The sequence below is a fragment of the Trachypithecus francoisi genome, unplaced genomic scaffold (genome assembly GCF_009764315.1).
Source record: "Trachypithecus francoisi isolate TF-2019V2 unplaced genomic scaffold, Tfra_2.0 Lachesis_group1, whole genome shotgun sequence".
NCBI lineage: Eukaryota > Metazoa > Chordata > Mammalia > Primates > Cercopithecidae > Trachypithecus > Trachypithecus francoisi.
Genome location: NW_022681454.1, coordinates 50,172,456 through 50,196,425, shown reverse-complemented (window position 1 = coordinate 50,196,425; position 23,970 = coordinate 50,172,456). Strand labels below are relative to the sequence as shown.

General features: G+C 39.2%; 1 protein-coding gene across 6 annotated transcripts in view; it reads right to left on the bottom strand.

Annotated features, from left to right (window-relative positions):
- The window catches only part of LIN54 (lin-54 DREAM MuvB core complex component), an 88,995-nt gene that overhangs the window by 3,354 nt on the left and 61,671 nt on the right, over positions 1-23,970 (bottom strand). For all 6 annotated transcript variants that reach the window (XM_033214231.1, XM_033214234.1, XM_033214229.1 and 3 more), the window contains 8 exons: positions 18,529-18,745; positions 11,222-11,295; positions 10,893-11,090; positions 9,772-9,863; positions 8,559-8,630; positions 7,642-7,744; positions 7,343-7,480; positions 2,014-2,216 (listed from right to left, as the gene is read on the bottom strand). In XM_033214231.1, coding sequence (XP_033070122.1) covers positions 2,014-2,216; positions 7,343-7,480; positions 7,642-7,744; positions 8,559-8,630; positions 9,772-9,863; positions 10,893-11,090; positions 11,222-11,295; positions 18,529-18,745 — 1,097 coding nt within the window. The remainder of the gene's footprint in view (positions 1-2,013; positions 2,217-7,342; positions 7,481-7,641; positions 7,745-8,558; positions 8,631-9,771; positions 9,864-10,892; positions 11,091-11,221; positions 11,296-18,528; positions 18,746-23,970) is intronic.

Below are 23,970 nucleotides of genomic sequence, written 5' to 3'. Positions count from 1 at the left end.
TATTGAGTATTAAATTGGAGCAACCCATCGTGAGGCCTGCTATATTTGCAGCCAACTCAAGTCTTACGCTGTGACAGATTAAGTCAAGCAACATAATCTAACTACGAACTCAACAACCTGTGAGTAAGCGGTCACTAACAAGTATACTAAACAATGAAGTCTGAAATTAAAGCTCACTATGGCAAGAAAGGGTAATTGAGAATTCAGGTTGCCATGCAGCTGTATAGGAATCTTTAACATACAAACCAGCATTTTAAACTAGAAAATGTTAATTTAAGGTTTTGGTCACTTGAAACAAGCGTGTTAACATGCTTGCATAACTTTTTTTATAAAAGTTTTTAATACGTAGTTTTGATTATAATTTTATAATTTTGTTTTCATATTGTAAACATCTTCGCAATTTTAAAAAATTATAAATATTTTACTGTGGCAGTATCTTTAATCTCCATGTGGAGATTATATTCAGTACTCTAAAGACCAGAATCCCAGGTTATAAGCCTCATTAAGGTGTCTGACCATTTCCACTTTATTCAGTCAAAAACCATTTGCTCCTTATATTCCAGTCATAAGAGTTCTTTAGAATTAATATCTTAAGGCCAGGTGCGGTGGCTCACGCCTATAATCCCAGCACTTTGGGAAGCTGAGATGGGCAGATCACCTGAGGTCAGGTATTCAAGACCAGGCTGGCCAACACAGACCTCATCTCTACTAAAAATACATAAAATTAGCTGGGCGTGGTGGTGTATGCCTGTAATCCCAGCTACTTAGGAGGCTGAGGCAGGAGAATTGCTTAAACCCAGGAGGCGGAGATTGCACTGAGCTGAGATCATGACACTGCACACCAGCCTGAGCAACAGAGTGAGACTATCTCTCGAAAAGAGATAAAAAACAAAACAAAAAACTAGTATCTTAAATATTTGTACAAAAAAGCCTTATTTTTATAAGCACTGGATCTCCTTTTCAACTTAGGCATTTTATTTTTGAGATGGAGTTTTGTTCTCGTTGCCTAGTCTGGAGTGCAATTGTGCGATCTCGGCTCACTGCAACCTCTGCCTCCCGAGCTCAAGTGATTCTCCTGTGCCAGCCTCCCGAGCAGCTGGGATTACAAGCGTGCACCACACACTCACCTAACTTTTTGTATTTTTAGTAGAGATGGGGTTTCAGCATGTTGGCCAGGCTGGTCTCAAACCCTTGACCTCAGGTGATCTGCCCACCACGGCCTCCCAAAGTGCTAGGATTATAGGCGTGGGTCACCGTGCCTGGCCTACTTAGGCATTTTAAATCATATGCCATTTGCAAGGTGCATTCCATTTAATAATTCCTCGAATTAACCTCTAACAAACTTTCTAATACCAGTCCAGTCCAAATCACAAACTATGTTTTATCAGGTCTTGACAGACACTGGAGATATTACAGACATGCCTTATTTTTCTCACAGCCACCTGGTATAGGCTATTTTAAGGAAAGAAAACTGAGGCTCAAAGAAATTCACAAACTACTAAGCAGCACAGATAGTATAAACTCAAGTCTACCTGACTTTAGAGGTCAAGCTTTTCTACTCCAGAACTCAGCAGAATAAGAGATAACAATAAGGAGCTGCACTATTACAGTGTGATGGGTGGCCCAATAGGATGGGAAAAGTGCTCCAAGAAATGGAAGAGGCAAGAGAAGGTAAGAAAATGCAAAAACATAAATAATTACATGTTCAGGGAGACATATGAAACATCTGGTTTTCTTTGGGGTTCCTCAAATTACATAATTACCTCATCTTAGTAGACAGAAATTAAGCACAGTGGACTAAATCATTACTGTGCATTTTCGAACTGCACAATAATCTGACAGTGGCTTCTGTTACCTTTAAATTCCTTTACAAGTAGCTAAAGATGGAAAGAAAATGCAAAAATCAGGTTTGCAACAACCAAAAGTATAAACTCAACTTTGCCCCCTGAAAAGAAACTTTATCAAAAGTGAGTATTTGGGAAATACTATAAAAAGATTAAAATACTGACTTACTTTCCACCTCCACTATTTAAAGCTGGTGTTGGCCTAGTAAGCAAGTCTGAAATTTGAGAGGATAACTTCGTCTTGGCTGCTGTTTGTTGCTGTACCCTTACTTCAGCTGCATCTGCCAAATGCATCAATGTCTTCCTTTCCGGGCTTTCTTCAAAATTCTTACAGCCAATACATTTGCATATTGAGGAACACATTATTTTTGCCTAAAAGATTTACAAAAGAAAAGTTTCCAAATCAAAACCAAAATACATTACTGTAAGTAGATGCTATGATCATATCAACAGCTAATAGCATTACCTGGTCAACTGATAATAAGATTAGATGGAAGTATCTCTGGCTGACAAACAGTAACTACACATGTGGCTAGCTAGGTTAGGTATTCTTAAGTCTGACAGTGGCTGTATAACATTTGTGGCTGTGTCCTTCCATGTCAGTTTTCCCCCACTATGGATATAGATTTTCCTCAGATAGGAATAACACATGTTTTTCATAAACATGAATGATACATTAAAATATCAAAAATAAGGGTCATCCAGAATCCAGCCACCTCAATCAAATCATCACTAACATGTAGGTGACCTCCCATTTATGCATATGTATATAATTTCATATTAAAGGGATTTCATAGATGCTATTTTTATTATTCTATTATGTTATTTTAATCTGAAGAGGGAGTTCGGGAGGGACTTCAGATTCCCCAAACCCTTCAATAACCCATATGAAACTAGGGTGTGTTTTACATTTTATATAAATATATATTTTCATGTAAAAATATGTCATATATAAAACCGTAGACCTTATGTATATATACAAATACAGAACTTTCACTTTTTAGTTTTTCAAAATCATATACCTGCTTTTCTGCATCTTGCTTTTCTTATACTACAACTCATGGAATCCCTCCAAAGTCATCTGGCATAGCTTGAATTCATTCTATTTAACGGCTAAGTGTAAATCCCTGGTATGATGTGTCTATTTTTTTGGACTTTCATTTTCCCTACTGATGGGTGTTTATTTTTGTTTCCAGTTCTAGGGTACCACAAATGATGCATAAAGAGATTTTTTTTGGTATACATTATGCCTTTTTATTTTTCTGAGTTAGATTTCCAGAACTGGGCTCACTGGATAACAGGTCATGTATTTTTTTTTTTTTTTTTTTTTGAGATGGAGTCTCGCTCAGTCGCCCAGGCTGGAGTGCAGTGGTGCAATCTCAGCTCACTGCATGCTCCGCCTCCTGGGTTCACACCATTCTCCTGCCTCAGCCTCCCAAGTAGCTGAGACTACAGGCACCCACCGCCACACCCAGCTAATTTTTTGCATTTTTAGTAGAGAGGGGTTTCGCCGTGTTAGCCAGGATGGTCTCGATCTCCTGACCTAGTGATCCGCCTGCCTTGGCCTCCCAAAGTGCTGGGATTACAGGCGTGAGCCACCGCGCCTGGCCAGATTGCTTTTTCAAAGGGCTGTAATACCTCATATCTCATCAGCGATGTGTAAAGGAAGGATTTCCCACATTACCTCCAACAATGGATATTATAACTCCTTTTAACATTTTATGCTAGGCACGGTGGCTCACGCCTGTAATCCCAGCACTTTGGGAGGCTGAGGTGGGAGGATCACCTGAGGTCGGCAGTTCAAGACCAGCCTGACTAACATGGAGAAATCCCGTCTCTACTAAAGAAAAAAAAAATTAGCCAGTGGCACATGCCTGTAATCTCAGCTACTCAGGAGGCTGAGGGAGGAGAATTGCTTGAACCCTGGAGGTGTGGAGGTTGTGGTGAGCCGAGATCACGCCACTGCACTCCAGCCTGGGCAACAAGAATGAAACTCCGTCTCAAAAAAAAAAAAAAAAAAATTTATAATCTGGTGGTGGGGGTGATAAAGTGAGATTTCACTGTTCTTTAATTTATATTTCCCTGATTTCGAATGAATTTGAGTATGTTTTTGTTAGCTGCATTTTCTTCAATGAACCCATGTCTATATAAATAAATAAAACTGTCCTTTCTCTCTATACCACCTAGTAAGATAAACGGACTGCATTATAAACACATTTACTCTGCTCCTTTCTTATAAGACACCAATAAATTCCATTTACCAAAGGAATAAATGGATATAAGTTGGTGTTAACTGGGTTACTGTGAGCCTGACTGGTAATCTAACTAAAGCAATACTTAATAAGCATCTAGTGATGAAGAGAGAAAATTCCTGACCTCAGAGTGGGGAAAACATACCAATAATGGTAATTTAGATTAAATATATATATATATTTTAATTCTTTTTATATTTTAAGAACCATAAGAAAGACATTAATAGTGTCTAACTGGAGCTCAGGATGGAGAAATTACAATGACACTTAGCTTGGCTAATTTAACTTCCCCTGTACAAAAAAAAAAAAAAAAGTGGACGGGAGGAAAAAGGTCACAAGAAAAGACACAACCATGAAATAAGGTGGGTAGCCATTCATCCAATCAGCAAGCCTATAGGCACTGAAAGGAAACATGAATGTGTTGTCCAGATGCAAACCAACGGGATTAAAAAGCCAATTCAGCTGAAGAAAAAGGTGTCAAAAGAACAATTCAACACAAAATGTCAGATAAGCCCACAGCTAATTTACAGCCAATTAGCCGCTGCTATTCCTAGTTTAGTATATTCTAAGTTTCTTCATTTTTTGGTACATAACTTTTGGAATGATAAATTTGTTACTAGACGGTGTATCTGTCCTGACAAAACTTCATTAGAATAGGTAGGGCAGGGTTCTCTCTTCTAACACTTTTCAACTAGTCCAGTACCTTTTCTACTTCTATTCACAGATTTGTTAATCAGTTTAATTAAATGGTTAGTTCATATATGTCTGAATTTCATATGCCCAGCATGTACTGATTATTCAATGCCATATACATGAAAGGGTCGCTTTGCCCTTCTGATCCAACTTTACATAAATTTCCGCGTTCTCAAAAGAAGTGTTGGCCGGGTGCAGTAATCCCAGCACTTTGGGAGCCCGAGGCGGCCGGATTACAAGGTCAGGAGATCAAGACTATCCTGGCTAACACGGTGAAGCCCCGTTTCTACTAAAAAATACAAATCATTAGCCAGGCGTGGTGGCGGCTGCCTGTAGTCCCAACTACTCGGGAGGCTGAGGCAGGAGAATGGTGTGAACCCGGGAGGCAGAGCTTGCAGTGAACCGAGATCACACCACTGCATGCCAGCCTTGGCAACAGAGTGAGACACCGGCTCAAAAAAAAAAAAAAAAGTGTTAATTTTTACATATTCACGATAACTTTTGTATGGCTTCTAAACGTAAGCTAGCTATTTCATCGGGTATTCAAAAGAAGCAAGAGTAAAAAAGATTCCAGCACTGGATGAAACTGGCTTGTTGGATTTGGAGATGTTCCTTAAGACAGTTTAAAAAATCAAGTTGTGACGGTGGCTCACGCCTGTAATCCCAACACTTTGGGAGGCTGATGGGTGGGTGGATCACTTGAGTTCGAGACCAACCTGGCCAACGTGGTGAAACCCTATCTCTACTAAAAAAAAAAAAATACAAAACTTACCTGGGCATGGTGGCAGGCGCCAGTAATCCCAGCTACTTGGGAAGCTGAGGCAGGAGAATCACTTGAACCCAGGAGGCAGAGATTACAGTGAGCCAAGATCGCACCACTGTACTCCGGCCTGGGTGACAGGGCGAGACTCCGTCTCAAAAAAAAAAGCAACAGCAACAAAAAACTTGTCTCTTTATGCAATTTTCATTCAGATCATCTGCAGAACTCACAAGATGTTACTCTCCTATTCTACTTTACTTCCTGAGAGTAGTAGTTGACTTTGTAAATAAGTAGATTAGGAAAGAATTCATTACACAGCAAATGCAATACACAAAATCTTTCATGTGATACATGCTGTATAGGAGAGGGCACTGAACTGGAGGACATGCTCCTGTGGCAGGGCAAACCTTCAGCAAGTGCAAAGCTAGGCTTTCTGCCCATAAATAAATAAACTAATTAATTAATTAATTCTCTCTTGAGAATAAGAAAGAATGAAAATATATGACAGTATGAGAAGAGCCAAGAACAGGAATAACGCAACCACCCAAAACACTGTCAGTAAAGTTTCAGGCATACCCAGAAACCAATTATGGTAATCTAGGGTTAAACTCAATCACTAGATTGTTACACATAAGCTTCTAAAATAAAACTATATAGAACTGTGTCTAAAGCAAGAAGGGGAAGATTTACATGCCTTTTGTCAGAGCAGAGTTTCAACTACATCTTCCAGAGAAGATGCCTGACCCAGAAGTAAAAATAACCAGCTCAGTGGAACAACAAAATGGTGAAAATGGAGACAATCGCCTGCCGTGACCAGTAACCTCATCCGGCAATATGCCAGATCCCCCTTTCCTATTTTTATGCTCACAAAGCAAACTTCTTAACATACTTTGGTTTTCCACAAAGCAGTGTGCTTTTCGAGTGGGCATAACCAGCATTTTGGCCAAGATAATCCTTTAATTTCCAGACTGTACCCTGGGATGCAGGCTATTTTGTATCTGTCTGTCTGTATCTATCTATCTATCTATCTATCTATCCATCCATCCATCCATCTATATCTATCTATCTATCTATCTATCTATATCTATCTATCTATCTATCTATCTATCTATCTATCTAAGACAGAGTCTTGCTCTGTTGCCCATGTTAGAGTGCAGTGATATGATCTCGGCTCACTGCAGCCTCCACCTCCCGGGTTCAAGCGATTCTCGTGCCTCAGCCTCCTGAGTAGCTGGGATTACAGGCGTCCACCACCATGCCCAGCTAATTTTTGTATTTTAGTACAGACGGGGTTTCACCATGTTGGCCAGGCTGGTCTCGAACTCCTGACCTCAAGTGATCTGCCCGCCTCTGCCTCCCAAAGTGCTGGGATTACAGGTGTGAGCCACTGTGCCCGGCCATATATTTCTAAGAAGCCTGTGAAGAACAATAAGAACTGCACCTCAGGTGAGAATCACTGCTGGAGAGTTTCCAACCCACTTTGATACTATTATTTTTATTGAAAATCAGTATATTGGTATTCTGATCTGCATGCATATTTCTGGGCATAATGACCAAGAAGTTATGGTAAATCACCAAATAAGACCCCAGGCTGTAATAGTAAACCCAAGGTATTCCTCCGAAGCCCTGCTAAGGAGGCTCGAAAGCCTTCCTCAAACAAGGGCCTCTGGGCCAACTGTGCATATTTTCAAACTGCAATAGCAAGGTGATTTCCCAATTTTCAAGTAAATTTTTGTAGTATGTCCCTTCTAAAATATCTTAAAAGATATTATTTTCACCACCCAGCATCTCACCTCATAGCATTCACAGTAGTTTTTAAGACATCCTGATCGTTTGCAATTACATCCTTTGCTATGACGTCGATCAGATTCTCCCTCCTTTCCTTTCCCAATCTTAGGCTTAAAGGCTTCTGGATTTCTGTCAAGGCATGCCTGGCAAAACAGATCAAATATCAGTTAGAGTTAAATCACAGTAGATGAAATTTAAACACTGCAAAAGGAATTGAAATGTTTCTTTGCAAGACAACTGAGTTATTTAAAAAATTGGTGAAACTGGATATTTCTGTCAGTTAAATGAAATAAAAAATAATCACCTTTATTGCTTTTTGCCTTTCATTTTCATGTTCCAAATTGTTATAACAATTAGTACAATTGCAGTTGTTGCAAAATTCACCATTTGCAAAGCAATCACAATATCTGAAAGGTAAAAGTCAGTATAGGTAAAAAGTCATTATTAAGGAAAACTACTAATTACCTGATTATATATGCATACATTGTATATATATTGTACACGTACTACATATGTGGTAAATCATTTCAGAAATCTACTCAGCAACCCAGTTGAAGAGTTAACAACATCTATTGTCAACCGCATACTGAGGCTCAAAGTTTAAATCACCAAGTCCTAGAATTTTGACCTAAAACAGTCCAACCAATAACAGCTGTCGCACAAGAGCTATATAATTTTATGTGCCCCCAAAGTCAGGCATTTCACAATTCTGAAAAAGGAAGAACACTGGCTATATTCTAATAGTTGAGCTGGCTCATTTGAGTTATAGTAGTACTTCTTTGGATTCTATGCCCCAATAAGACCAATGCTTTTCATTTAACTATTTCATGTCAAATCTTTATAATGCTAATAAGCAAATTAACCATTCAATGATTTTTAAAACTATGCAGAGTATCATCTCTTCACGTAGTAGACCAAATACAAAAGTCATGAATAAGATCAAACATTATTAAGGGCAGAAGCTATGTCTGTCTCATGCTGCTATGTCCCTAACCCCTACTCCAGTGATTCATGTATAATAAGGACTCTAAATATTTCTTTCTAAAATGAATGAAATAATATTTTTATACTGCCATATATGTGCAAATATTGACTTGTATGTTTATTTAAATTACTTAGACTTACGAGCTTTGGTCTGTTAAAAATTTTTAGTTAACTCCATTTACTTTTAAGAGCATTTCCAATTATATTAAATGAGCAAAGAGTGGCAAAAACACTTACAATTTCAAACACAGTGATTTTGTACAGTTACAGGGCTTTCGGGGCCGACTGGCAGACTCTGATGGGATTATGCTGTACAGATAGAAAAAATATATACATTTAATCAATTAATAGTAACTAAAATTAATTTAGTTACTACAATTAATTTAAATTTAGCTACAATTAATTTAAAATTTAAAAAATTAGACCTAAAACTAATTTAAGATTAGAAAAGTCTCCAATCTATAAATTGTTCCAGAAATAAAGTTTTAACCAATGTTAAATTTGTTCATCTAAAATAAAAAGTTTGCTATGTTGTTCTGTTTACATTAGGTCCAAAGGCAAGTTGTAACATGAAAAGACGTAAAGACAAGATATGGAATAATTTTTTAAAAAGAAGTTATCAATAGCTGCTAAAGAACACTCCACAAACACTGTCCCTTGTAAGAAAACAAAGTTGAGATTGCCTCAAAACTCTTGGGATTCAAGTATAAAAAGGCAGTGAGGAAAAGGAGTATGTGGAGAAGGAAATGGAAGTGGGATGTGGACTGATTCCGGGTAATTAAGCACTGCTTCTAAGCTGATATTGCAAAGGCAGTAATTAATAGATAAACAAATAAACATCAACAAAAAACAAGGACCTAACATAATTTTTAAAATAGTTGGGCAGGTGCAGTGGCTCAAGCCTGGAATCCCAGTACTTTGGGAGACTGAGCCAGGAGGATCACTTGAGCCCAGGACTTGGAGATTAGCCTGGGCAATATAGTGAGACTGCATCTCTACCAAAATATTTAAAAATTAGGAGAGCATGGTGGCATGCGCATACAGTTCCAGCTACTCAGGAGGCTGAAACAGGAGGATTGCTTGAGCCTGGGAGGTGGACGTTGCAGTGAGCTGAGATCACAGCACTGTACTCCAGCCCGGGCAACAGAGCAAGACCTTGTCTCGAAAAATAAAGATAAAAAATAGTTAGCATCATCATTTTGGAAACATATTCAGAATGAAAGAGAATAATAAAACTAATGTAGCAAAATTGGTGAATCTGAATAGAGTATTTGGGAATTGACTATTTCTGTAATTTTTCTGTTTGAAATATTTCAACAAGTATTTTAGAGGCATGCTCACATAGCTTTGAGGGGAAAAAAGTCAAAGAGGATGTAGTTTGGAATATATATATTTATTGTTGCATTTAAGCTGATCTAACAACTTATGTACCTATTTTCAAAATACTCACCCATTGAATGGAAGCCGTGCCTGGGTCTGGATACCAGATGTTCCAGTAAAGGTAGAGTTGCTTGCTATTGATACATATGAAGACTGCTGTAGCTACATGTAAAGAAAATTAATTTTAGATCATATTTCCAAAAATGGACAATATTCTCAGGTATGATGATCAGTAAGAAATACAAATTCATCTATTAAAATAAGAAAAACACAATGGAGAATTTCATACAAACACATACTTCACAGAGCTCTTTTAAAGACTCAAACCAATACTATAGGTGAAAATAATGTGAACATGTTACAGTACTACATAGTACAAATATAAAGAAAGTATTTCACAGAAGAGTTAAGTATGTCAGAATGATAGGAAATTCTAGATGAATGCTCTCGAAGTACTGTAATAACTTGTTTTGGCTAGAAAAATGCAATGTGCCTACTTACAAATAAAACAGGTACTATATTGATCATTTATCACACTACAAATTACAAAGAATAAGTTACATGCACAATAGTTGAGTTTCTATTTTACACCAACTTCTAAACATTAGAAATGCTTGTGACAAAAATACTGAACATTATTCTTTTTATCAATAGCCACAAAACATATTCCAAAGTATATTTCATTAAAAAGTACACATGTGGGTTTGTTTCCCTGTCTTTCATTCTAAAGATGACCAGTAAGAGTAGACAGATCGCTAAAGATATGTCACCTGGAAATGCATCTCACAGTTTATTTCCCAATAAATAAACTTGGACTTATTTTCCAAGTCAGTGGCATCAAACTGATGTGAGGAAGAGCTTTGTAATAGCCACAGTCTTTTCTAAATTCATTTGGACTCTGCTGATTTTAACTTCAGTCTATTTTCTATCATACCGCCACAGCCTTGTGCTCTTGCCAAGCTGCTCTCAGCTCCAAATTGTCTGACTTGTATATCTGACCTGTGTTATATATTTCTAAATGCTAAGGGTACATAAAAATAAACTAAAAGGTTTGGGTTAACATTTTCAGATTTTGGAAAGTGCCACTTCAATACTGAGTTAGATGTGTTTGAGTAGTTTCTGTGATAGCACTAGACATCTTGGACCCCGTTATCACTTTTGCAATACAATGACTTCATTTTTTCCACATACCTGAGTAACATACTGAGCTGGAAGCACTGCATAACCCACATTCCCTGTTCCCGGAGCTGGTGCCAGGACAGTGCCTGGTGGCAGGTTAGTGAGGTTGGGCTGGATCTGTGGCAGTGGTGTGGCAGGCATGATAAGCCGTTGCTGTGGCTGGCTAGTAGTTACTATTTGTGAAGTTGGATTGATTGGTTTTGGAACAACCTAAAAAGAAGGGACATACATCAATGACCACAAAATAAATTTTACAGCTGTTCAATTCAGTATAAATCTCTTGCACCTAAATCTTAACATTCATTTGGGAAAGACTGAGAAAGAAGTTATGTGATACTCACTTGTTTGACAGCCTGAGCTGAGACAATTGGAACTGACATCCGCACTGGGGTTGTATTAACAACCACTGGCTTTGCTTTTTAAAAAACAAAAAAAGGGTGAACAAGTTATTTACAGAAAATAGTATTTAAAACACTTAAGAATACTTAGCTCTCCCAAGTTTTTCTCATAAAAGAGCTTAAAGAATTCCATTTGATTCCTAATTTGAGCAATCTTTAATCAGGATAGTTACCTTTCAAAATCGCTTACCCCATCTACCAGAGAACTTATATCTAAGGTAGCTACAGCCTATCCACTTTATGAGGGAATATTTGTAGGTTCAAGACATTCAAATGAAAATACCTCAATCTGTATTCAGATGATTTATACATTCAGTACCTAATCCAGTCAAATGAAATGTATAAATAAAAGAACTGTCATTCATAAGCTTGAGTAACAACAGCACTCTATACTACTATTTCTAATTGCTGTTTCTATTCAAACCAGAGAATATGTCATTCTTGGGTCTTTTTTTTTTTTTTCTCTCTTTTTTTTTGAGACGGAGACTCGCTCTGTCTGCCACCCAGGCTGGAGTGCAGTGGTGCAATCTCAGCTCACTGCAACCTCTGCCTCCCAGGTTCAAGCGATTCTCATGCCTCAGCCTCCCAAGTACCTAAAATTACAGGCGCATACCACCACATCCGGCTAATTTTTGTATTTTTAGTAGAGACTGGGTTCTGCCATGTCGGCCAGAATGGTCTTGAACTCCTGACCTCAGGTGATCCACCCTCCTCGGCCACCCAAAGTGCTGGGATTATGGGCGTGAGCCACTGTGCCCAGCCAGTGTAATTCAGTATTTACAGAATACATACTAAAAGGCAGCACAGCAAAAAGGATAAGAACATGGGCTCTAAACTCATAAGACCCAGGGCATTAAAATCCCAGTTCTGCTGTCTTCTAACCACTTAAGCTCTCTTTGCCTGTATCCTCATCTGCAATATGGGGAGCATCTACCTTATGGCATATGAGGGTTAAGTATATCATAATTCATGAAAATTCATCAGAACACTGCCCAACAAACAGTAAATGCTCACTAAATGTTAGCTGCCATCATTGTTGTTACAACTGCTGCTGCTATATAAATGGCACCGTGGACATTGTTTCAGGAAACCTAAAGCACTAGACCTCTGCTGTCAGGGAGATTACAATCTAGTTCAGCAGATTAGGCAGGTGCCCAAATAAGACAAATAATATAAATATATACAGTTTTTTTTTTTTTTTTTTGTAGATGGAGTCTCCCTGTGTCGCCCAGGCTGGAGTGCAGTGGCACGATCTCGGCTCACTCTAAGCTCCGCCTCCCAGGTTCACGCCATTCTCCTGCCTCAGCCTCCCGAGTAGCTGGGACTACAGGCACCTGTCACCACACCTGGCTAATTTTTTTGTATTTTTAGTAGAGACAGGGTTTCACCGTGTTAGCCAGGATGATCTCAATCTCCTGACCTCGTGATCCGCCTGCCTCGGCCTCCCAAAGTGCTGGGATTACAGGCGTGAGCCACCGCGCCCGGCCAAGATAAATATTATTAAAGAAGATACATGAAGAGCTGTGGGAGTTTAGAGGAAAGAGGATATATAATTTGCAGAGGATGGAAATATAGAAAAAGCACATGGAGGACATAGTACTGAGATGGGCCCCAATCAATAGGCCGGCTGCATGGAGGGCACACAGACTGGAGAAGGACATTTCATGCAGAGACAGAAGCATGAGAAGTGGAGGCTTAATCTTGGGAAGCTGCAAAGCATAGTCACAAATGCTGGTGAACAAACCAGTCTGGCTAATACCTGGGATTAACATAGACAAACACAAGCAAAAAGGCAGATTGCAGACATTTATTGAGGACCTTGAATGTCAGGGTAGGACTCTATATTTAATCTGTATTTTTAATTCAGTATGCAATGAGAAGTTTCTACGAATTTTTAAATACAGAAATTATATTGAAATAAAGAAAAATTAATTGTATTTGGCAGGAGTGCATAAAACAGAATGGAGTTGCAAGAGACAAGTCAGAAGAGTGCAAAAAAATGAGGGTCTGATCTGGAGTGACAGCAATGGGAATAAAACAGAGAGAGCAGATGCAGGAGACCTGGTGTAGGTGAAAGGATCGTGACTTACCAACCAACCACTGAATGGTAGGAACTGTAGGTATAAGCGAAGAAAATGTAACCAGTGCAGAGCTTTCAAGTGACCAGGAAAATGACAGTTATTAAAACTAAAAACTCAAGAATGAGCTGTTTTAAAGGGAGGATGAAACTTGACATGGAGAAATACTAGGATGAAATTCAGGAAAGACATTGGCACTAGACATATACGTTTGGACCAACAAGAAGTGCAGTTTTAAAAACTGCCTGCTGCCATTTCCACTGTTAAAAGCAGACATTTAAGAAGATAGAAATGACATCTCTTCAGGTTTCATTGATGTAAAAGTAAGGCCTGGAGCCTGGTCTGAAAGAGAGGTTGAGAGAATTCTCAACAAAACAAAAAAGAATAAATTTCCTTAAGATAGAAAGGCTACTATGATACCAGCAGTTTTTTGTTTGTTTGTTTGTTTGCTTTTGGTGGGGACTGGAAGGATGATGCCTAAGACAAAAAAGCTGAGAGTCCTAGAAGAGAATCTTAGAGTGGGCACTCTGATTTAAAAGGCAGCAGGCTTGCAGCAAGGTGACAAACTAGGGGGGAGGAGGGAGAGCAGGAGATGTCTAGAGAGAGTGTATGATTAGTGGAGATGGTTGCACAATTTTGTGAATATACTAAAAACCAGTCAATTGTATGCTTGGAAAGGGTGAACTTTATGGTATATATGAATTACATCTCAGTGAGGCTGTTATACAAAAAGAGTGTATGACTCTTTTCCTGTATGAAATACTGGAGCAGTGTGACATCTGATACCTAGTTTGAAGTTGTTTCTGTTCTGTTTGAATTTTCCTCAATTATACTGAAGCATTAGCAAGGTTATAATAACCATTGTAGATTGGTCTCAGCAATGCTAGAAGGAATTAAAAGGAGAGCCTGAATTCCCGCTTAGGACACAGGAGAGTGGACTCCCTCCCCCACCTGCTCCTGGGAGAGATGACAGTCGCTGTTCCATGAGCACAGTGCAGTGATTCTGAAGTGAGGGCAATGACCAGTGGAATCCAAAAACATCCTGGTGGTCCTGAGAAATAACTGGGAAGGAGAGTGACCTGCCTTCCATCACATTAAAATGGGGACTATCCCTGCCCTCTCCTCATACACATGCACAAATGTGTGTGTGCACAGTCACACACACACAGACACACACACATACCCTCCCTGGCCCAGTAAAAAAAACTTAGAAACTCAAATTTACATAGGTTTGACACTTGCATGCTGAGTTTTAACTGAAGCCTGGGGAATGTAGAAAATATAAAATCAAGTGGTCATAAAACAGAATACTATAAAATACCTATGGAAGGGAATGTTATGTAACTAAGTCAACCGTCTGCATTTCTCCTCCTCCTTACCTTAGCGCACATTACTAACTACTACTACAGTTTTCATAGAGACTGGCATAATTGTTTAGTTTTTAGTCTTTGGTAGGAACTCTGAACAATCCTTTAGAATAGCCTCCTTCCAAACTTCAGAAACCATACCTGCAAGTGTTTGAGGCTTTATAACTTCTTAAATTGGTTTCCTCCCTCACCGAGATGATAGGCTGTATTCTGAAAAGCATAACCAAGCACTTTCCTGAGTTCTTCTACTATGCTGCCCACCATTGAACTAGTGATTAACACGGTGGAGCCTTTGAACATTAGTTCTTGTACAACTTTTGGGGGAAAATGTACAAGATAAGCCCCTCTGGCATTTAAGTAAATTCCTCATAAAGAGACATTAATATATTTGATGAACTAGAGCAACTATTTAGTGTAACTCTAATAAAAATTGTATTTGTTATTCCTGTGAAATAATATATATTATATATATCCAGATCTTTTATGGGACAGGAGAGAAAGACAAAAAAAGAAAAATATAGATGGATATAAGGGAAATAACATGGGCAGTATATGTATGTGGCTGGGTGGGAAGAGGGTATAGAGTGAGGTGAAGAAGGCCGAGAGATATAGGGGAGAACAGAGAGGCAATGTTCAAGGTGGAAAGCAAAAAAGGAACCTGAAGGGAAGCAGAAGAGTGGTGAGGGATTGCCAGGTGGCAAGGAGAAAAAGAGAAGTAGAGACAGGCAGAAAGACAGATATAAAGCTGGAAAAGAAGGCACCAGTCAATACTGAATTTTACCTATTTATTATTATTTTTTTTTGAGACACAGTCTCGCTCTGTTGCCCAGGCTGGGGTGTAGTGGTGCAATCTCAGCTCACTGCAACCTCTGCCTCCCAGGTTCAAGTGATTCTCCTGCCTCAGCCACCCAAGTAGCTAGGATTACAGGTGTGCGCCACCACGCCCAGCCAATTTTTGTATTTTTTTAGTAGAGACAGGGTTTCAACATGTTGGCCAGGCTGTTCTCGAACTCTCAACCTCAAGTGATCCGCCCGCCTCGGCCTCCCAAAGTGCTGGGATTACAGGTGTGCACCACCGTGCCCAGCCAATACTCTATTTTGAAATGTCCATCCCATTCCTCCACTCTCCCTGGATCTTCCTTATACGAAAGGCATACTCTTCCTAATGAATAAATTAATGTTAACATTAATTAGGTTTAATCCATTACGTGGATTCTCAGCATACTATTATACACATACATACACACACATAAAATACAACCAGTTGTATCTAATGACCACTTTCTATCATCATCATCATACTACTACCTAAGTAGATTGAACTTACAGCACTTCTCTCAGTACCCTGCTAAGTCTAAGTATTGAGAGAATATAAAATTTGACTCCCTTAGTCAATAATATGGATGTTTCAGTTTTCCCCTCACTAAGATTATGATAATGATTTTATTCCAAAATCAGTTTTAAAAAGAATTAGAAAATATAACTGCTTGCTGTGTCTAATTTAATAGAATATGTACTAAAATACTGCTTACTGTTTTCTCCCTTCTGTAATTCGAAAGAGAAATAAATAGGTTTTATTCTTCTATAGGTTCCCTCAGGTGAACCGGCTATTGGCAACAGGTAGCTCCAAATCTCTGATCTTTTTTTTTTTTTTTTTTTTTTTTAGACTACTCAAGTATAGCAGTAAGAAGGGGAAAAAGGTAGAACAAGGAGTTCCAACTGTAACTGTGAAGAATCAATCAAGACAATTCACGACCTTCAGACTACCTTCTGATCTGTTTTGTTTTGTTCTGTTTTGTTTTGAGATGGAGTCTCGCTCTGTCGCCCAGGCTGGAGTGCAGTGATGCAATCTCAGTTCATAGCAACCTCCTCCACCCAGGTTGAAGCGATTCTCCTGCCTCAGCCTCCTGGGTAGCTGGGATCACAGGCATGTGACATCACACCCAGCTAATTTTTATATTTTTAGTAGAGATGGGGTTTCGCCATGTTGGCCAGACTGGCCACAAACTCCTGACCTCAGGTGATCCTTGGCCTCTCAAAGTGCTGGGATTACAGGAATGAGCCACAGCGTCTGACCTACCCTCTGATCTCTTAATAAAAAAGAGTAACCAACTAGTCTTTAATTGTTCTATTTACTTTCGATAAACAATATACCATTCAATTGCCATCAACTGCTTCTTTTCGTTGTTAGAATATAAAACAAGGAAACACGTAAGCCCTAAACTATAAACTATCCTGATCCTTTCATATCCTTTAATTTTTAGAAAAGTAGGTAAATATGAAAAAGGTCATTTATGTGTCTATGGATGTATATCAGGTGGTAAAAAGAGTTAAACACAAACACAGAAAATAGTAGGACAACAAACAGGAATATCCTTTAGGGAAAATACAACTAAGCAAAATAAAACATTTTAATCACTTTTTTTTTTTTTGAGATGGAGTCTCACTCTGTCACCCAGGCTGGAGTGCAGTGGCATGATCTCGGCTCACTGCAACCTCCACCTCGCGGGTTCGAGCACTTCTCCTGTCTCAGCCTCCCGAGTAGCTGGGACTACAGGCGCATATCACCACACCTGGCTAATATTTGTATTTTTAGTTGACAGGGGGGTTTCACCATATTGGCCAGGCTGGTCTTGAACTCCTGACCTCAGGTGATCCGCCTGCCTGGGCCTCCCAAAGTGCTGGGATTACAGGTGTGAGCCACCGTGCCTGGCCTTTTAATCACTATTTTAGTAGCAATTATAGATTCAAAATAAGTAAAAGCTGAAAGTGACATTAAGTTTTTTTTTTTTTTTTTTTTTTGAGGCGGAGTCTCGCTCTGTCACCCAGACTGGAGTGCAGTGGCGCAATCTCTGCTCACTGCAAGCTCCGCCTCCCGGGTTCACGCCATTCTCCTGCCTCAGCCTCCCGAGTAGCTGGGACTACAGGCGCCCGCCACCTCGCCCGGCTAGTTTTTTTTTTTTTTTGTATTTTTAGTAGAGATGGGGTTTCACCATGTTAGCCAGGATGGTCTCGATCTCCTGACCTCGTGATCCGCCCATCTCGGCCTCCCAAAGTACTAGGATTACAGGCTTGAGCCACCGCGCCCGGCCAAGTTCTTTTTTTTTTTTTTTTTTTTTTGAGACGGAGTCTCGCTCTGCCACCCAGGCTGGAGTGCAGTGGCCAGATCTCAGCCCACTGCAAGCTCCGCCTCCCGGGTTCACGCCATTCTCCTGCCTCAGCCTCCCGAGTAGCTGGGACTACAGGCGCTGCCACCTCGCCCGGCTAGTTTTTTGTATTTTTAGTAGAGACGGGGTTTCACCGTGCTAGCCAGGGTGGTCTCGATCTCCTGACCTCGTGATCCGCCCGTCTCGGCCTCCCAAAGTGCTGGGATTACAGGCTTGAGCCACCGCGCCCGGCCCCACATTAAGTTCTTATATTTACCTTGCCTATTTGTCATTTCAACTGACCCAAACCCTATCAAGGGGCTTTACAGTTCAGCAAATAAAATACATAATTCGGTTCCATCTAAGTGTATCCCACTGGCATAAATGGCAGGTTTTAAAACCAGCAATAAAATGGCTAACCACAAATTAACAAATAATTACTATTATCTGGTGTAATAGCACACTGTGTACCAACTTCCAGCAGAAAGAATACTACAGTTATACACAACTCTCATTCTATTTCACTGCCTTCTGCACCAGTTACTGGCTCATACTCAGTTGAAATGCCACTCTTCATCAGGATTTCAGCAAGAAACGGACAAATATTCTTTAATCATGTTAAAATCAAGAATTACTGTTTTTAAAAAATGGTTACTAACCTTGCTGAAGAGGCTGAGTGTTTGTACTGGGATTCTGACTAACTGGCTGGGTTGAACTACTGGCTGATGTGGCAGTAACAAGTCGGACATAATGAAACTTGCTTCCAGGCACTTGAATCTGCTGGACATTGGGAGCAGTTGCCAGAGGAATAATTGTCTTAAACTGTGATGTGCTCACTCCTCCAACAGTGATGGTCTGCACAGTTGATTTCACTGCCTATTAAACAATACAACATGGCTGTCATTAATCTGGGATGTAACTTTCCTACTATTTTTAATTTATAACAATTGCTCAAGTTATAAAGTATGCTCCTGTATTGCATCAAAAGCTGCTGAAAGGAACAACCTGTTCAAAGAGAAATGAAAAGAATGGTAATAAATACAGAAATAAAACCAAAAGTAATGAGTTCTACCTTCCATCTCTAGTAGTTAACTTCCTTGCTAGTCCATTTCAGATAACTTGCTATGAAGAAATTATTAATTTGCAAGTACTTACACAATTTTGTTACTATCAGGTAAAATTTATATGAAAAGAATTATTTTAAAATTCCCAGAATTAAGCCCCATATTCAATATAGAGAAAAGATGATACAGATAGTTGTCATTATTGCTACCCACCAAAATAACTACAACAAATTTTATATTCCCATGTTCTGTATGTTTTGTATTTTTAGTAGAGATGGGGTTTCACCATATTGGTCAGACTGGTCTTGAACTCCTGACCTCAGGTGATCCACCTGCCTTGGCCTCCCAAAGTGCTGCTTTTTCCCAAAAGAAAAGCCTACCTGATACCCTTACTAAGTTTAGTAAATTGTGAAAGGCATAATACTCCCTAGGTATAAAAGTACCCACTAGCATATGGGCAGGAGGCCAAATTCAGTCCAAAATTACCAATTTTGTTTGTCTAGGGAAACTAGTTTTGTATTCCCTAAGTGTGTATCTGTGTGTGTGTGTGTGTGTATGTATATATAATAGACAGGGTCTCATTCTGTCACCCAGGCTGGAGTGCAGTGGTGCAATAACAGCTCACTACAGCCTCGACCTCCTGGGCTCAAGCCATTCTCCTGCCTCAGCCTCCTGAGCAAGTAGGACCACAGGTACCATGCTCAGTTAATTTGTGTGTGATGATGGGGGAGTAGAGACAGGGTCTCACTTTGCTGCCCAGGCTGGTCTTTAACTCCTGGGCTCAAGCAATCCTCCTACCTCAGCTTCCCAAAGAGTAGGGATTACAGGTGGGAGCCACATCATTTTAATTGATTAAAATGATTTAATTATTTTAAAAATTAAAGACTGATACTAATCCTTTTCTTTAGTCCAACAAAAGGCAATGGGAATTCCCCAAAAGCTAAATGAAACATCATAGGCAGGGCAGAACACAATAGTCTTTTGACAAGTCCCTAACTGCTGTTTAACCAATGTACAACACACTGTCATACAATACAAAGGATCAAAGATTCTCTAACCAGACATATAGTATTATTTTATAAATAATTACATCCCCACCTATTCTATAAAAAGCTCTCATGCTAAAAGACAACTGATGTATGATGGAGGAAATCTGTATTCACTGTATGGATAATTATGAAACAAGAATTCTAAATACTTTCATAAAAGTCCAGGAGAAAACAAAAATAATGCCATTTAGTTCAGAAACATTACAAAAGACGTTACCTCTGCATAAAATAATTCACATATTATCATAAGCAAAAACCAGATTCAAAATAAGAGATAACAGCAGCCATAGCAGTGAATTAAATGAAAACAGATAGCATAAGAAAAAGGATTAAATGTATAAATATGGAAGCTACTGAAAAATCAAGCAACCTAAGAGACAAATATATACAATGGTGCAAAGGACATAGTCCTTACTATATATCCGCTCAACATGGAGGAAAAACACTAAGTATATTAGGAAACAAGGTGCTTGAAACATAAGAGTTACATTTATTGGGTACTTAATATGCATGGAGGACAGTACTAAAAATTCTATAGAAGACTATCTGATCTAACAACCACATTATGAGGTAGTTATGGCATGGCATAGTACAGGGACTGGTTTAATTAAGTTTGTTTAGTATAGATTTTTCTATTGCTCTTCTAAAAGTACGTTTGATTGCGTATATTTAAGGTGTATCACATGATGCATGGGATACATATAGCAAAATGTATATAAATGTTACTATAATGAAGCAAATCAATATATCCATCATCTTGCATAGTTTTCCATTTTGTTTTTGTGGCAAGGGCAGTTAAAATCTACTTATTTAGCAGGAATCCCAAATACTGTACAATTTCGTTACTTACAGTCTTAACACTGTATATTAACACTTGTTCATCCTACATATCTATTATTCTACATCCTCTGACCTAGTTCCTCTGCTACCCCCACCCAGTAAACCAGTTTTATTTTCTATCTCTGTATATTTGCCCATTTTTTTCCAGATTCCACATATAAGTGAGATCATACAATATTTTTCTTTCTGTTTCTCTTAGCATAATGCCCACCACATTCATCCATGTTGTGGCAAATGGCAAGATCTTATTTTTCAAGGTTGAATACTATTTTATTTTATGTATATACTACAGTTTCTTTACTCATTCATCTGTCAACAAGTTGTTTTCATATCCTGGTTATTGTGAATAGTGCTATAATAAACATGGAAGTGCAGATATCCTCACGAGGTGGTGATCTCATTTCTTCTGAACATATTCCCAGAAGAGGGATTGCTGGGTCATGTGGCAATTCTATTTTGAATTTCTTTAGAAACCTCCACACTGTTTTCCATAATAGCTGCACCAATCTACATTCTCACAATCAATACACAAGAGTTCCATTTTCTGCACATCCTCACCACATTTATTATGTTAACTTTTGATAATAGCCATCCTAATGGGTGTGAAATGGCATCTCATAGTGGCTCTCATTTCCATTTCCCTGATGATTAATGATGTTGAATACATTTTCATATGTCTGTTGGCCATTTTTGTATCTTTGCAGAAATGTCTATTCAGGTACTTTGTGTATTTTTTAATTGGGTTGTTTTTCTACTAAGATGTATGAGTTCTTTTGTTGTTGTTGCTGTTGTTGAGATGGAGTTTCACTCTGCTGCCCAAGCTGGAGTGCAGTGGTGCCATCTCCACTCACTCCAACCTCTGTCTCCTGGGTTCACGTGATTCTCCTGCTTCAGCCTCCCAAGTAGCTGGGAAATCAGGCACATGCCACCATACCCGGCTAATTTTTGTATTTTGAATAGAGGCGGGGTTTCACCATGTTGGCCAGGCTGGTCTCAAACTCCTAACCTCAAGTGATTGGCCTCCCTCAGCCTCCCAAAGTGCTGGGATTACAGGCATGAGCCACTGCACCCAGCCTGAGTTCTTTCTAAATTGTAGATTTTTAACCTCTTCTCAGATATATAGTTTGCAAATGTTTTTTCCTCAATCCATAGGCTGCCACTTCATTTTATCATTTCTTTTGCTGTGCAGGAGCTTTTTTGTTTAATGTAGTCCATTTAGTTTTGCTTTTTTTTTTTTTTTCCAGATGGAGTCTCGCTCTGTCACCCAGCCTGGAGTGCAGTGGCATGATCTTGGCTTGTTGCAACCTCTGCCTCCCAGGTTCAAGCGATTCTCCTACCTCAGCCTCCCAAGTAGCTGGGATTACAAGAGTGTGCCACCACAACTGGCTAATTTTTGTACTTTTAGTAGACACAAGGTTTCACCATGTTAGCCAGGCTGGTCTTTAACTTCTGACCTCAAGTGATCCGCCTGCCTCAGCCTCCCAAAGTGCTGGGATTACAGGCGTGAGCCACCTTGCCTGGCCTCTATTTTAGCTTTTGTAGCCTGAGTTTTTGGTCTGATATCACAAAAAAAAAAAAAAAAAAAAAATTTCCAAGACCGATATCCAGGAACCTTTCCTCTATGTTCTCTTCTAGAAGTTTTATAGTTTCAGGTCTTACATTTAGGTCTTTTATTCATTTTGAGTTGATTTTTATATATGGTTCAAAAGCCCACTTTTGGCTGGATGTGGTATCATTTAATCACCGAAACAAGGCTGGAGTGCAGTGGTGCAATCTCGGCTCACTGCAACCTCCACTTCCCCAGTTCAAATGACTCTCCCACCTCAGCCTCCCAAGTAGCTGGGATTTACAGGCGTGTGCCATCAAACCCAGCTAATTTTTGTGTTTTTAGTAGAGATGGCGTTTCACCATGTTGGTCAGGCTGGTATATGAGAGCTTTTAATCAGATTGGCAAAGACTGAAAATGACTGATTAACAGGAGATCATAAAAACAGACCACACCTAACACAATCAGCTGACCTCTGACAATGCACCAGAAGCAATTCAATGAGGAAAGGACAGTCTTTTCAACAAATGGTACTGGTACAACAGAGTATCCACATGCAGCCTGTCACCCAGGCTGGAGTGCAGTGGCATGATCATAGCTCACTGCAGCCTCAAACTCCTACGCACAAGCGATCCTCCTGCCTTAGCCTCCCGAGTAGCTAGACTATGTGCTCACCATCTTGCCTGCCTAATTTATTTTTATTTTTTGTAGAGACCAAGTCTCACTGTGTTGCCCAAGCTGGGCTCAACCTCCTGGCCTCAAGTGATCCTCCTGCCTCAGCCTCCCAAAGTGAAATATATTTCATTCTGCTTTTTAGTTATTCTTGGTGGAAGGGTTAGTGCAACAAGCTAGTTCTATGTAGTCAAAAACAGAAAATCTAGACTGCTGGGGTTTTAATCTAGGCATCTCCATTTCCTACTTGTGTGATATTGGTTAAGTGACTAAACTTCTGAAAATGTGAAAATGGTACCTTTCTCATAGAATTGTGATGATTAAATGAGTTAAATTATACAAAGTGCAAATAATAACATGTCACATAGTGCATGTTCAGTAAATATGAGTCACTATTCCTATCATCATTATTGAAACAGATGATCAACAATGCCCAATTTAGATAGAGAAGCTCAGAGAGATTAAGTAAATTCTCCAAGGTCACACAATTAAAAAGTAGCAGAGAAAGGATGTGAAACAGATCTAACTCAAAAGACTATTTGCTTAACCAAAACATTATACTGCCTCCTACTGTAGATGCTTGATTAATAGTAATGAAATGATTGAATAAATGTAGACAACATCCAGTCCTCAAGAACTCTAAGAACTAAAGTCACACATCTGCCTCTAAGACACACAAAAGTACTAGTTAGTATATTAAATAGAAGTATACACTGCATTTTAAAGAACTTTACAATAGTTTTAGACTCACAAGAAGGTGTAAAACTAACATAGAGTTCTGATGCATCCTTCCCCAAACAGAATAAAATCTTACTAACCATTGGACATTATTAAAACCAGGAAACTGACAATTGGCACAAAACTTTTTTTTTAGACAGAGTCTCACTCTTGTCATCCAGGCTAGAGTGCAATGGCGCAATCTCGGCTCAC